Here is a 13,782-nt window from a genome sequence, read left to right as displayed (position 1 = left end):
TTAATAAAGGACTTTCAGTTCTTCCTGTTTATTCCCAATACTCTTTGCATTTGTGTATAGACATCTGAAATGGTAAGCAAAGTCCTCCACTTTGCCCTCTTGTTGCTCTTATGACCTTCTTGTAATTTTCCATTTCTCTCTCCCAACATTTAGCTCTCTGTTAAGGTCACCTTTTTTTTTATATCTACCTGTAGGCTTTTGTCACCTGCCTCCTTGGAACCTATTACATTCTATATTTGTTTGAATTATGGTTATTTTATAGTCTTTCCCCTTTTTATTTCCATTAGATGACTCAAAAAGATATCACATTTGTTGCTGATTTTCTTACTGAACACTTCAATGAGGTAAGGTATTTCAGTTTACTGAGTGCTTTTATGCATGCACCCTAATTCTGTCTTCAGACAACTGAACTGGAAAGGCTGGTTAAACTAAATAATTTTTTTTTTTTTTTTTAAAGTGTCTCACTATGAAAAATCATCTAATTTCCCTTGTCTTAAGTACTGTCAAGTCAGTATTTTGTGTTTAAAATTTGTTTTATATTTGGTTCAGGCACCAGAGCTCTACAATCGTAAAGGGAAATACTTCAATGTCGAGAGAGTTGGTCAGGTAAAGTATCAGGCTGTATATTGAGATAAGAGAGACAAGCACCAGCTGGGGAAAGAGGGACAGGGGAGCAAGGGCTAGAGTATTAAGATGATGTAGTTACTAAAGAGCAGTCCTTCTAACTCCCTTCCTGCTGCTCAACACACACACAGGTGTTAAGAGTGGAGGATACTATTTTATCTCCCTGATTATTAGGGAAAGATTAATTAAAAAGAAAATTAATTGGATTAATATCTTATAAATTATTTCCTTCATTTGTGTGGTGTATTTTAAAAAAAAAAAAGTGGAACACGGTTGAAACTAATGTTGATGGAATGAAATTGAAATCTGTTTGCTTGATGCCCTTCAAATCGTGGGGCACTAGTATTAGAATCTAAAATTGCGGTTTCAAAGAGAAATGGTTTATAACTATCTCTGATAAGAAGTTCCACAGCATTTTGAGTAACCTGTTATAATCTGATTTAGAATGGACAATAAAACATTTTCTAAAGATGTGGGAAGAAGGCCCAAAAACTGGGTTATTTATTTTTTAAAAAGGCCAATTAAATGAAGATATTATGACACACATTCCTCCCACACAGTCCTTCAGTGAATGTGTCAGAAGTATCGTGTTCTTAAATGTTTACTGCATGGATCTGTCATTTCTTCCAGTACTTGAAAGATGAAGATGACGACCTTGTATCCCCACCTAACACAGAGGGAAACCAGTGGTTTAACTTCCTTCAAAACAGCACACATCTTAAAGGTATTGCATGCTGTGCAATCAAAGATACATGTGCAGATTTGATGATAATAATCATACCTGGGTAGGCATGAGTGCAAGTAGATTATACTGTGTCAGTTGTGAAGAATATCAGTGGTGTAGAAACAAACCTGCAGATCTCATTGCCCTATAAAGGTGTTTCCATACAGGCCCCTGCTCAATCTAGAATAAGATCACAGTTTTGCAAACTGTTTTTCTTCAGGCATTGTGGAATCCCTCTCCCTTTTATATTCTTCTCTCACTCATGTAAATTAGACATCAAGTAGTTGATGCTCATAGTAATTGTTTTTGATTGTCTTGGTGGTCTAAAACTCTTCCATAGCATGGACCAAATTATAACAGAGAGACTATCTTGTAGACCCTTTCTGCCTATTCACAGTCATGTAGCATCCTTATGGCAACTACAGCAATTGTTTATATGACAAAATATATCTGGAAAGTTATGTAATATAATTTAGGTATCTTTCCATTTGATTTAGTGGCTGGAAATAGCCAACACAGTGTAACCAGCCAGTTTTCTGCCACCAGCAGAGAACGCTGCACAGTTTGAGAATGATTGTATACACCAGCTTCTTGTTAGTATCACAAGTCGGCAAGTATTAAGGCATTCACTTGCCTTGTTATCTGCATAGAACTGTAAGCTTGAAGGAGCTAGGAACATAAGTGGTTTTGTGACTGATGCTATATTTCCAGTTTTTGGTAGTTTATATTACCTTCTAACTTAGCATATATTTATTATTTTTCCAGTAAAATCTTTGTAGTGAAATGAATTAGATATACTTCAAAAGATAATTAGTAACAAATAATCTTAAATGTGTGTGCATCAAATGTATCATGTCTCAAAGCAAGGAAATTCAAGCTGAAAATATTTCCATTTTGCCCAGACAGTAGATTCGCTAAGAAGAAAAAAACATTTTTGGTATAACAGGATGCTTCATGACACATCTACTGCTAGCTGTTGGCTGGATGCAAGTCCCCTGTTTATACTATCGGAATTAGTTGGTAGGGAAGAGAGCTACAAAGGGCAAACAAGACTCCAGTTCTGATTTCTATATCCAGACCCACACTTCTGCTAGAATGCAAACTCATTTAACTGTATCTTTACAGAAACTGTATTTTTCAGTAAAAACCCTAATTATTTGTTTGCAGAAAGTCCACTGCTGTTTCCCTATTACCCTCAGAAATCACTGCATTTTGTCAAAAGGCGAATGGAGGGTATTATTGATCAGTGTCTACAAAAACCAGCTGTAAGTCCTGTTTGTTGCAAACTGTGTGCATTTTGGGCCATCAGTTGCTGCTGTTTTTTGATCTTGTCATTAATTACTCTAAATTGTTTAAAGTGAATTTAGTACTCATTGAAGGTGCCACATTGCATGCCCTAAGGGCTGAAGTCCCCTAATATACAAGGTGTACCACATGGATGGCTGTAATGCAGCTTCCCCTTCTAGTGTGTCTTGAGCCTGTCATGGGGCTGAGAAGGTGGTTAAATCTCCCTGCCTGTTCAGTTCTTTGCTTCTCACACACACACAACTAGTATCCATTTTTAAATTTAATTCATTTTATTTTCCAAGAAACAGTACAGTGGTTTAAATAAATAATTTTTTAAAAGTGTGTCAAGTGATACGAGATATTGTGATAAGGACATTTATTCAGAAGGAACTGGGCTGAGTCAGTCTGTTTCAGGTAGGTTGTGATTACTTTAAAAAAGGTCGGGAGGTGTGTGTGTAACTGAATAATTTTTTTCTGCATTTTGGAATGTTTTCATGGTGTGTTTCAGGATGTGATTGGAAAATCAGTACATCAAGCAGTTCGCATGCCTCTATACAAAGGATCTAAAAGGTACTTTTTTTTTTCTACATTATGTTTAGTGTTAATGAGCATAGAATTATTGTAATTGTTACCTTCTGACTTTTTTTGGTTTTCTGTTTTAGTGAGGACTCTACCCCTCGATTATTTAAATTACCCTTTATGTAAGTATACTGCTTCTCATACTGTATTTCATTTACCATGTTTTATGTTTTGGTCTAACTTTTTTGTTTTGTTTTTGTATTTTAGGTGGAATGACAAATCCTCCAGCTTACATTATGTTCTCTTCACGATGTTAGAAAGTTCTCTTTCTAAAATTTACATTTTGAGGCGGCACACGGATGTTTCCAGGTAAGAAATTGATTGGGAATGGAAAAGTATGCTCTTGGGGCCTGATTTTGCAGCCAGATATGTCTAGATCCAGTTCCAGGCTTAGGACCTTGCTCTTCATTGCTGGATTGAGTTATTTTACTCTTCTGTGATTGTATGCTTTATTGAAAAGGAAATGTGTCAAGTATTCTCTGCTCCTTCCTTTCAGTGAGCAGTAATGGTAATGTTAAGTGGGCTCTTCATCTTACTTTATAAATATTCACCTTGGTCAACACCTCAAACCTTGTGATAGACTTTGTATACTTATTACAAAGCTTATCACAGTCTGTAAAAATGGGAAGATGATCACAGTGATACGGACAGTTATACTCTTAATTTCTTTGTGCTAGTGGTTAGTAGCGCCTGATGCCAAGGTCTACAACACAATTCTGTAACTTCAATCCTTTCATCCATATTGTCTTTTGCTTTTCTTCTTCCACAGCCCATCCTTCAGAGTGGAAGCAACATATAGCTTGCCTGTCTGTTCTCATCCAAATAGGCTCTGCAGTCTGTTCCAGTAGTTGGTGTAAATCTTTGGATTCTGGTATTTTGGCATGGAACTTCAAGGACGAATAACACAGCTAGTTTTCTCCCTCCTTTTAGGTCTGCTGCTAACGGACTACTTGCTGTTGATTTTGGAAACTTCTTGAACAACAGTATAAATGAAAGCTCAGATACAAGGTTAGTATATCTGGGAAACAGGGTCTTTAATAATTTATCAGATTATATTTCTTCAAGGGTTTGCTTATCCTACTTAATATTTTTTTCAGCTGTTTACACTTAGAGCAACTTGCAGGATCAGGGTCTTTGTGGGCAGACCTGGGCACCTGCTTGCATCCTCATAGATCTTCATGAAGTAACTTACAGGATTTTGGGCAGGTGGCTTACTTTGTACTTGAACTCAAGTTCAAGGAAACTGTCAGAATTCGCTAGATGGAAACAAAATTAGTTTAGTTCTGAAACTGCTCTTGCCTAAACATGGAATACTGACACTTTAAAAACAGTGACACAAAATAAGAACTTAACAAATAATAATATGCATGAAGTGTGTAATGGTTGGCCATAATTTTCTCAATACAGTGTCTTTGGGGAATTCTCTTCGCAGGATTTCCCTTTTCTCTGCTCTCCACATCTCAGAAAAGCCATGTCAGGCCAACTTCTTCTTCTAGCAAAGGAGGGCTAGATACGACTGCCTTCAGAGCTAACCAGCCAACACCTGTTTCAGCAATACCAAATATTTCCTGGGGGCTTGCTTGCTGTTTTTTAGTATTCCCATTCCCTGCCTTTTTGTGTGAAGGATCAGACAAACTTTGGCCCTGAACATCTATCACCTGCACATGGCATTGCCATAAAAACCATGGACTGCCAAGCTTTCTATAAGCTTAGGTTCATGACTGAGTATTTTTATGACCTTTATGATCATTAGCCCATTACCAGGTTAAGAACACTTCATTTGTGGGCTGAGGCAAAGTTTGGATCTAAAATGTGAAACATAAATACTGATAACTTACTTAAAGATCTTTCAGTATTTATTCATTCAGCTTTTTCATTTACTGTTTGTAAAACTTGATGGAATACAAATAAACATATCTGTTTTGCTATAGCTTCTACAGTTGTATAGATGCACATTTTTATGATGATGAAACTATAACCGTGGTTCTTAAGGAGAATGCGGAACAAGAAGGCAAAGAGAGAATCTTGGCTCAGTTGCCTTTATCTTCAGTGTACGTTGACGAGGACCAAGAAAGGGAATTCAGCTTGAATTCTAGTAAAAGGTATGAAAACATGACCCCCTGAAAATTAAGAGCCGAAAAGCGGATCATACGAGTATCTGATTTGTGTACAGTCATTCACTTAACACACATGTATTTTAAAGAGGAAAAAAATAACTTTTTCTCTTCCTCTGAGGGGAGATGATTACAATTGATTACAACTTCCAAATCTAATGTTTGTGCATATTTGAGATTGCATGCTATTTCTTATAATAAAACTTCGCATCTCTTTTTTTAATAAATGGGAGAGCCAATTTTGAGAATGTACTGAGGAAATAGAAACTTTGTCTGCTTCTGTGTAAGAAGATTTGTGCCTCACCACTCAAAGGAGTACTAGAGACTCAGGAACAGGAGTGAATGCACAAGATCTGCAGTTGCACTGAGAGGGATAGGGTAATAAAAAGTTGAGGGAATATTTCTTCCTCATTCTCCCAGTGGTTGTACCTATGAGTATTATCACTATCTGTTGAAAAAACAGAACTAACTTATCTTTGGAACAAAAGAGCAGGATCAATGCCTTGCTATACTTATTTATATTGCCAAAATGGTTTCGGGGTGAGAAGAGAGATTTTCAGTACACTGTAAAGAAAAATATGTCCAGTAACAGAAATCTAGAGTATATGCAGTAGGAGAATGACAGTGTTTATAAGCCTGTTGCCTGTGGTACAGTAAAATTTTACTTCTGTCATTTTTGTCTGAGGTTACTCGGGGTAGAGTTGCTGCTTACACACACACACACACTCTGAATTTCTGTTGTTTACCAAATGTAGGCTGGATGAGCAATCCGATGATATTCCTACACGTACTATCTTTTTGGAAAGTCAATGGAGAGTACTGGAGAATATGAAAGCTCAGTATGTTGCTGTGAATGGCATTCGGAAAGTTTCTTGTGTGGTAAGGATCATGTTTACAGTCTAGCATATAAATCATTAAGGGAAATAGTTTGCTGGTGCAGTGACTGAAGAGATTGATACTCTGCATCAGTTACTCTTAGGGCACTTAATTTGTTTTTTGTAAAAAAATGTTTTCTATATCCTGTGTTCTACAAGATCCTTAGAAAGAAAGGAGGAGACAACTTGCATCTCCGCTCCAGAGTCGAAAAAATTATAATAATAGAACTTAAGTGTTTGCTTGCCTTCTGTGTAGATAGATTGGAACAGGTTAGTTTAGTCATATTTACCTTATTCTAAATCAGCCGTAGCAATGAAATAGGTTTGTCACTAACTTGTTACTTTACTTCACTCCATTTAAAAGAAAATCAGGGTTTTGGTAAGTGCTGTTTTTAAAGGCATTGGCCAACATTTTCAAATAATTTTTTTCTGTTTATTTTATTAATGAAAACTTCTAAATATTTCCATAGCTAAGTTCGAATCTCCGTCATGTCAGAGTGTTTGAGATGGATGTAGAAGATGATGGAGAGGCAGAGGAAGAGGAGGAGGAGGAAGAAACAACTCAGATTGTGGGTGGTGAACATGAAGAGCTGAATCTGTCTGCAGTTAACCACAGTAGTGTGTGTGGTGGTTCTGCTGAGCTGGCAGATGAAACAGAAGAACATGAATCAAGCCTGGATTCTTGACCTGATCCTTGATATTTGTGCCTTCACTATAACAAAAAAAAAAAAGGAGAAGAGACTAAAAACTAGCTTCAAATCATTGATACTTTTCTTTGTACTGTACCAAATATTATATTAATGTTGTGGATGTTGTAGAATACTACACAATGCTTCAGACAAAACCATTTCTTTGCTCCAGAGTGTGTTTACTGAATGTTCGTTCTGTTACAATTAGTTTGTAACCAGCACAACAGTTTTTTCCTGGAGTATTGCAGTATTGAATATGTATGGGGAAGGGGTGGTGGAGAGGGCTGCTGGAGTTTTAAAGGGACATAACCAATCTGTGTAGCCCATAAATTTACCTACCTGAGGAGAACGTGTTATAGGGGTCAGATTTTCAGATGTGTGCTTAATATTTATGTCCAGTTGAGGGGTGCGAACACTCTGTGCCCTTGAAGCCAAGGTTTACATACGTATTTGACTAACACACAGGTTTGCAGACATGCATTGGGTATTTGGCTACCCAAGTTTAGCTGGTGCACATTTCAGAAGTTTGACTCGTGCTTTTGTAATTCTTGCTTGTGTTACTGGGAACCCAAAAATTGTTAAAACAAACCCCCTGACCAACCCATTAAGGTTGTTAGACCCCAGCTATGTCTGTGTTATTTTTTATGCAACAGAAATATATTGCAACCTGTGGTGTGGTGCATGAGACAATTCTTGAACATTTTCCCCTGTGTATTTTATGATGGAAAATTTATATTATTACAGAGAATATATTTTTCTATTCTGATGTGTTTGTATGTCCCATGTATGCTTTCAATTTTGCCATATTTATCTCCTTTTCTAATTTATGTTTATTGGAATGTTTTGGTGCTCAATGTGAAAGTTAGAAACCTGTTTAAAATCTGAAAATGTTTGCCTGTTGCTGACTAGTTGGTCTCCTTTGTGTTCTGTAACTGCAGCTCAACTCTTTGAATTAACAGTGCTGCTAAATACATAATTCTATAAAACTGTGTGAGTGAATTTGTGTAACTTGAATTGGGGAAGTTAGTTCTTATGCATGTGTTCTGGTTCTACACTTTTTTTTGAATTAAAAAAATACCATAAAACTTGTACAACTATTCTCTATAAATTGCTTTTCTTTGATTGTGTTGGTATGTCTAATGCCAATGAGTGATTCTAGAAATTATCATTCCTACCTTATCAATATGTAATTTGATTTTTTTTTAAATGGACCCTTATTGGATGTATAATTTTTTTAACTTCTAAAGAGAGTTTGTGGACTTTTTACTGGCAGAGAGAGCTTTGTAAATGTAAAGTGATTGGTATGCTTTGAGAGGTTTTAGGCTATGAAGCTCCTTAAAAATCAGCTCCCTCCCATTACCTGTTGGACTATCTAAAAGTTCAAAGGCTGCTCTCTGCAGAGTGGGCTTGCTTGTTGAAGCATTCACTACTGCTGAGAGCAGGCTCAGTCCAAGTCTTCCTTAGATTTGAATTGTGAAATGGCCTAGTTTGAGTGTTCTGTAAAACAAGTCACCTGGATCTGCTTTCTTTTTAAGTGGCTGTAGCGTGTGGGGTTTGAAGCATTGCTTTCTGCTTTGCCACAGTTCGTTTTTCTAAATCTCTGTAATAGGTCCTAAGTCCTGCACTACAATATGCTCTTTAGAAATATTCAATTATTACTTCCGTTCATCTTCTCCAGTCTTCCTAACCCAATGTATACAGCACATACATGCACCTACACCCACTGAAATCAATCAGAGCTTTGCTGCCGGCTTCATTTGGTACATGACTGGTCCCTAAATCTCTAGTATGCATAATACAAATGATGTGTCAGTTTAGAAGTATTTCTCAGTCTATTTAGGTTGGCAACTCGTTAACTAAAGTAAAACATTTTCCTCACTCCCTTACATTTACCATGGAAGTAGAAGTACAAAAGTATTGTATAATTTGTGTGTGTGTGTGTGTGTGTGTGTGTTTGTTTCGAGACATTGACAGAATACTTGGCCTCGAAGGGTTAGGGTGCACAGCACTTGGGGAGCAAAATTTTCTTTGTTTAAAATTTGTAATACATTTTTCAACACCTCACAGCCGCCTTGATCATCTTTTCTGACCCTCCTGGGGGTCACAACCCATTGGTTGAGAAACACTGATTTAGAGCCTTTAGTCTTTCCTGCTGATGTTTCTTTGCAGGCAGTCCTCGGACTTACGATACAAGTGGTTCCTGAAAATCGCATCTTAAGTCGAAACATTGTAAGTTGGAACTGAGCACGTATGAATGTAGATTGAGCGTCGTAAAGTCAAAACCAACATTGTAAAGTTGAAACTGTGTCAATTTATAAACAGCATAAGTGCCATTCATCATAACTCAAACGTCAAGTTGAGGACTGCCTGTACCTCTTAATCTTTGTACTGAATCTGATTGTTGGAGCCCATCACCTTCATCAGACAGGACTCCAATCAGCCCAGTTGTTGCTATCATATCTTTCATTTTGATGGGTGGTGTGTGGCCAGTCATTTGATCTTATCTTCTCTAGGACTTGCTTGTACTCCTGGGGGAATTCTGTGCCACTGCAGGTGCAGCCTCACCTCCGAGTCCATGTCCCGGGGTGGGGGTGGGGAGGCTGCAGGGCAGTGGTGAGCTGGAGCCGGTTCCCACCGGTTCACTAGAACTGGTTGTTAAATTTAGAAGCCCTTTTAGAACCAGTTGTTCCATGGGAGGGGAGAGGGGGGCGCAGAGAAGCAGAGCGGGGCGGCGCGTTCAGGAGCGGAGGTGAGGTGGGACGGGGAGCTGCCGGTGGGTGCTCTGCACCCACCAAATTTTCCCCATGGGTGCTCCAGCCCCAGAGCCCCCACGGAGTCGGTGCCTAAGGTGCCACTTTTGATGTGATCAGTGGAGGGAATGGCTGCTGCCCCCCCAGCTACGCTCCCCCACCTCTAGGAGCCAGGAGGCACCTGCAGGATGCTTCCTGGGAGCTGCCCCAGGTAAGCACCGCTGGGACTCCCCACCTTGCCCCCCGGCAGGTCCCTCTGGCTCTTAGGGGTGGGGTGGGCACCCACTACGGTGGCCCACGAGACCCTCCTGCCTGGTTCTGGGGGCGGTCAGGGAAGTGGGGTGGATGGGGCAGGGGGGGCCTCAAGGAATGCAGGGGGGTTGGATGGGGCAGGAGTCCCGGGGGGCAGGGGTGGGCAATGACTCCCTCATGGGGTGAGGAGGGAACCAGTTGTTAAGATTTTGGCAGCTCATCACTGCTGCAGGGTGATCTCCCACCTTCGTACAGCCAGTGGCCTGTGCTCCGCACTGCCATGCTGGAGCCTTTGCATTTATTTATTGACAAATAAAACTTGATTTTTTTGGAATTTTAAAATATGCACGGAATTTTAAAATATGCACAGAATTTTAACTTTTTGGTGCAGAATGCCCTCGGGAGTAAAATTGCTTGTTCTCCAGTCACACTAGTGGCATTTCTACTCCGGGTACCATCTTATCTCTTCAACTATCATCCCTCTGCCATGTAGCCCTTCTGTGATTTCACAACTGCTGTTCTGTTCCCACTTTCTTCTTGCTCCACGGTTGACTCAGTTGCTAAATCCCTCTATTCTGCTTTCTCCTAAATTCCTTTGCCTCTCCCTCCCATTTTAAAGTCTGTCTCTTTTACTCCAACATTTGATTTGTTCCATTCTGTGCCACTGAAGGAAATTCCCTCGTTCATGCAATCTTCCTCTACTACAGATGTGTTCTTTCCTACTTCAGTTTTAATACCTTCTTATTGGTCAGACAAAACTATTTCAGCAACAATCGCGCCCAGAATCCCAGTTGCTTAATGGTAACCTTTTATTATAAAAGCTGCCCCCTCCTTTCTTACGTTCTTCTCCCTGCACTTGATCTTTCCAGCTTCTTCCAAAAATTAGACAAGATCTACCATATTTTCCTTCCTCTTATTCTATCACTAATACTGAGGTTCTTCAGCTGCTCATCTCCTCTAACCCCTCGTTCTGCCTAACTGTACCTAACCCCCTCCTAATTTCACTAGCTCCCATGCAGATCATATGACTTCCTTTCCTTTTCAAACCCTTACGGTCCTCTGCTTCCCTTCAGAATACAAGTATGCTATGTATAATTCAGGATCTTATAGGTCTCTTTACTATGGCATCTGATCACCTATGCTCTCCCTTCAAAAATCCAACCCTTGACTGTCATACATCAGTCATACATCATACAAATGATGTCATACATCATTTGTTTTTGGAGGTGGTGGATCGGGCGAAATATGGAATTTAACAACTCCCTGAAAAACTAAGTACTTTTAAACCAGCCCCACAGTCTGGTTTTTTCCATCCTGCTAATAATAACTTTGGAGCGTTTTCCAGGTATATAGACTGTAGAGCTGGGCAGGAAACAGTTTTTCAGCTTGCAAAAATTTGAGATTTTGACAAACTTTCCTTTTCCACAATGGGACAAAAGTGAGACCTTTTGAAGTCTTTCGCAAAAACCAGAGCACGAGAGAGTCTGACTCTAGATTAGCCTATAGCATTGGTGCTGATCTTGGATTTGCAAAATCCAGCTTCAATTCCCATCTCTTCCTGACTTGAACTGGGGTCTTCTCCTATCCCAGCTGAGAGCTCTAACCAGTAGGCTATAGAGTCAATTTCCAGCTTTCTCAAATTCTCTGGTTGGAGCTGTTCTAAACTCACACTTGGGATACGAAACCAGACCTCACTCTATAGCCAAGTGGTTAGGGAACTCAAGTGGGAGATGGGAGACCCAGATTCAAATCCCTGCTACCAAATTGGGCAGAGCAGGGACTTGAACCTTGATTTCCCCACATTGCAATGGAGTGCCCTGACCAGAGGGCCTTTTGGCTATTGTGAGGTAGGGCTCCCTGAGGTTTTTGATCAGCAGTTCCATCCTGGATCTGAGAAACCATTTTGTTGAAATTGACTCCCAAAGACAAAAAAACCCCCAACAACAAAAAACCAACTGACCACACACATTTTGTTGAAAAATACTTGACCAGCTTTACTTATCAGGGATGCAGTTTTAAGGCTCTGAATAATTAAATTCATTTATTTTGACATAGTTTGAGTTTGGAAGTGTGGGAAATGAACCTTTTGCCTGTTCATTTTTTCAGAAATTTTGGAGAGAAGAAAAATGGCTTTTGTAAACTCTACTACTCAAGGATATAGACACATCACTAAGCATTGTGTAATTATATGAACAGCATGTGTTCCTTTGAGTCAGACTCTTATGTATGTTGTTACTGAAGGAAGCCTGTTCTTCTGCTCTCAAAAGTGTCCGTGCTAATCTAATTAAAAAAATTCTAGCCCTTGTCTTGTTTCAGAACAAAATCTGCAAAATATAAACCTAGTGCTTGCTAGGGTTGGATGTTACACCGTGGGGTTTTTTCACGAAAAACCATGCTGCCTAGTCCAAGCCTTTGGCATCCACACATTCTGTGGTAGTAGATCACCTACATTTTGTTGGGACTCCTGGCTGATCTGTGGGTGTAGGAGCTGCTTACGCTTCCCCTGCTGCCTCTTGAGAAGAGCTCGCTTGCAGACTCAAATGGGCCATCTGCATTGCGCTAGCTCCTCTATTGAGCTGATCTCCAGCCATAAGGACTCACTCACTATCAATGCTGGCTCAGGCATCCTAGTCCTCCAGGAAAGGATGCATGGGGGGAAGAGGAATGGGGTCTTCACCACCTGCTGTTGGCACCCTCCTTGGAGTCTGAGTAATTAGAAGAAGGATGAACCTCAGTGAGAGGAGAGGAAGAAAGGTGTTGCTATATGGAACGTCTCAAAGGGGGCAGTGGAAGAGAATGGAGAAAGGGAAGCTTTAAAGAGGCGAGAGAACAATAAGGAGAAAAAGAGAATGGTGTGGAGGTGGGAGAGGAGAACTGTGACACCCCCTTTAGGACAGCCCAGACCTGAAGAAGAGCTCTGTGTGACTCGAAAGCTAGGCTGTCTCACCAACAGAAGTTGGTCCAATAAAACATATCTCACCCACCTCCACCCTTTAGGTTAGTGACTTGTATTTAATTATATGCTGCTCTAGTATCTAGTATTGCTCTAGCTACCCAGGCAATAGAATACAATTATGTCAGACTGACCCGCAATGAAATCACCCAAGAGACCTCTGGCCCCAGCAAAAGTGCAGGTTTAAAGTAGTTTATGCTATGGTGTCATGAGGACTGCCTCTTTAAGACAGACAGAGACAGGACTCTTGGCATTCTCCCTGCCTCCAGGGGGCACCATGCACCTGCCTCTGTATCTTGGAAGGTTAGTTTAGCAGCTTCTGCCTGCCTTGGGTGTTGTGATCCCCAAAGGCCCTGCGATGGTGGGCAGCACTGTTATCGTCTCAAGAGAGGATCCAATGCTATGGGCGAAAGGCACTTAGGCAGAGGGCAGTAACCACAGCAGCTACCTTCTAGCCTATGCCCTGGCACTGTGTGGCAGACTGGGCTGATAGGCGGTGACTAGCAGCAGCGGCAACAAGGAACCCGGCCCTGCAGTCCAAGGACGCCGAGGTAGGTGAGAAAGCAGCCTGGGAAGTACCTGCAGGGAGGGGGCATTTCACTTGAATTTGGGGGTTGATTTGATTTGTGGGAGGAGGAAGTGACAAATCTGACTGAGTGGGGAGGATTTATAAGAGAGGCTGTGCTGGAGGTGAGTGGGTCAGTATATGCATAAGGGGAGAAGCGGGATGAGCTACTCCACAAATTTTCTATGTGCTGTACTGAAATGTTTGTAGTGAAAGCACCTAACTAATTTGTAGAAGTCACTGGAGATGGGTAGTGGAGGGACTGGAGGATTTGACAGCTGAAGAGGCAATAACCAGGGATCTGGCATTTGTGAAAGTACCTAGTGACACTCTAGAGGTAGCTGTAGCCTTATGGCGAGTGGGAGGGGCT

General features: G+C 40.5%; 1 protein-coding gene and 1 long non-coding RNA gene across 3 annotated transcripts in view; one reads left to right on the top strand and one right to left on the bottom strand.

Annotated features, from left to right (window-relative positions):
* The window catches only part of ANAPC4 (anaphase promoting complex subunit 4), a 32,262-nt gene extending 24,354 nt beyond the window's left edge, over positions 1-7,908 (top strand). For both annotated transcript variants that reach the window (XM_074951585.1, XM_074951586.1), the window contains 11 exons: positions 288-344; positions 550-606; positions 1,255-1,348; positions 2,516-2,613; positions 3,144-3,205; positions 3,298-3,336; positions 3,422-3,523; positions 4,145-4,222; positions 5,146-5,316; positions 6,084-6,207; positions 6,674-7,908. In XM_074951585.1, the coding sequence (XP_074807686.1) occupies positions 288-344; positions 550-606; positions 1,255-1,348; positions 2,516-2,613; positions 3,144-3,205; positions 3,298-3,336; positions 3,422-3,523; positions 4,145-4,222; positions 5,146-5,316; positions 6,084-6,207; positions 6,674-6,889 (1,098 nt within the window). In that variant the 3' untranslated portion in view covers positions 6,890-7,908. The remainder of the gene's footprint in view (positions 1-287; positions 345-549; positions 607-1,254; positions 1,349-2,515; positions 2,614-3,143; positions 3,206-3,297; positions 3,337-3,421; positions 3,524-4,144; positions 4,223-5,145; positions 5,317-6,083; positions 6,208-6,673) is intronic.
* LOC141986735 (uncharacterized) overlaps positions 1-13,782 on the bottom strand; it is a 47,040-nt gene that overhangs the window by 16,206 nt on the left and 17,052 nt on the right. The gene's annotated exons all lie outside the window — the stretch shown is intronic.

Source organism: Natator depressus, chromosome 4 (assembly GCF_965152275.1).
Source record: "Natator depressus isolate rNatDep1 chromosome 4, rNatDep2.hap1, whole genome shotgun sequence".
NCBI classification, from domain to species: domain Eukaryota; kingdom Metazoa; phylum Chordata; order Testudines; family Cheloniidae; genus Natator; species Natator depressus.
The sequence above is the reverse complement of the archived record's forward strand: the minus strand, read 5'-3'. Positions and strand labels throughout refer to the sequence as shown.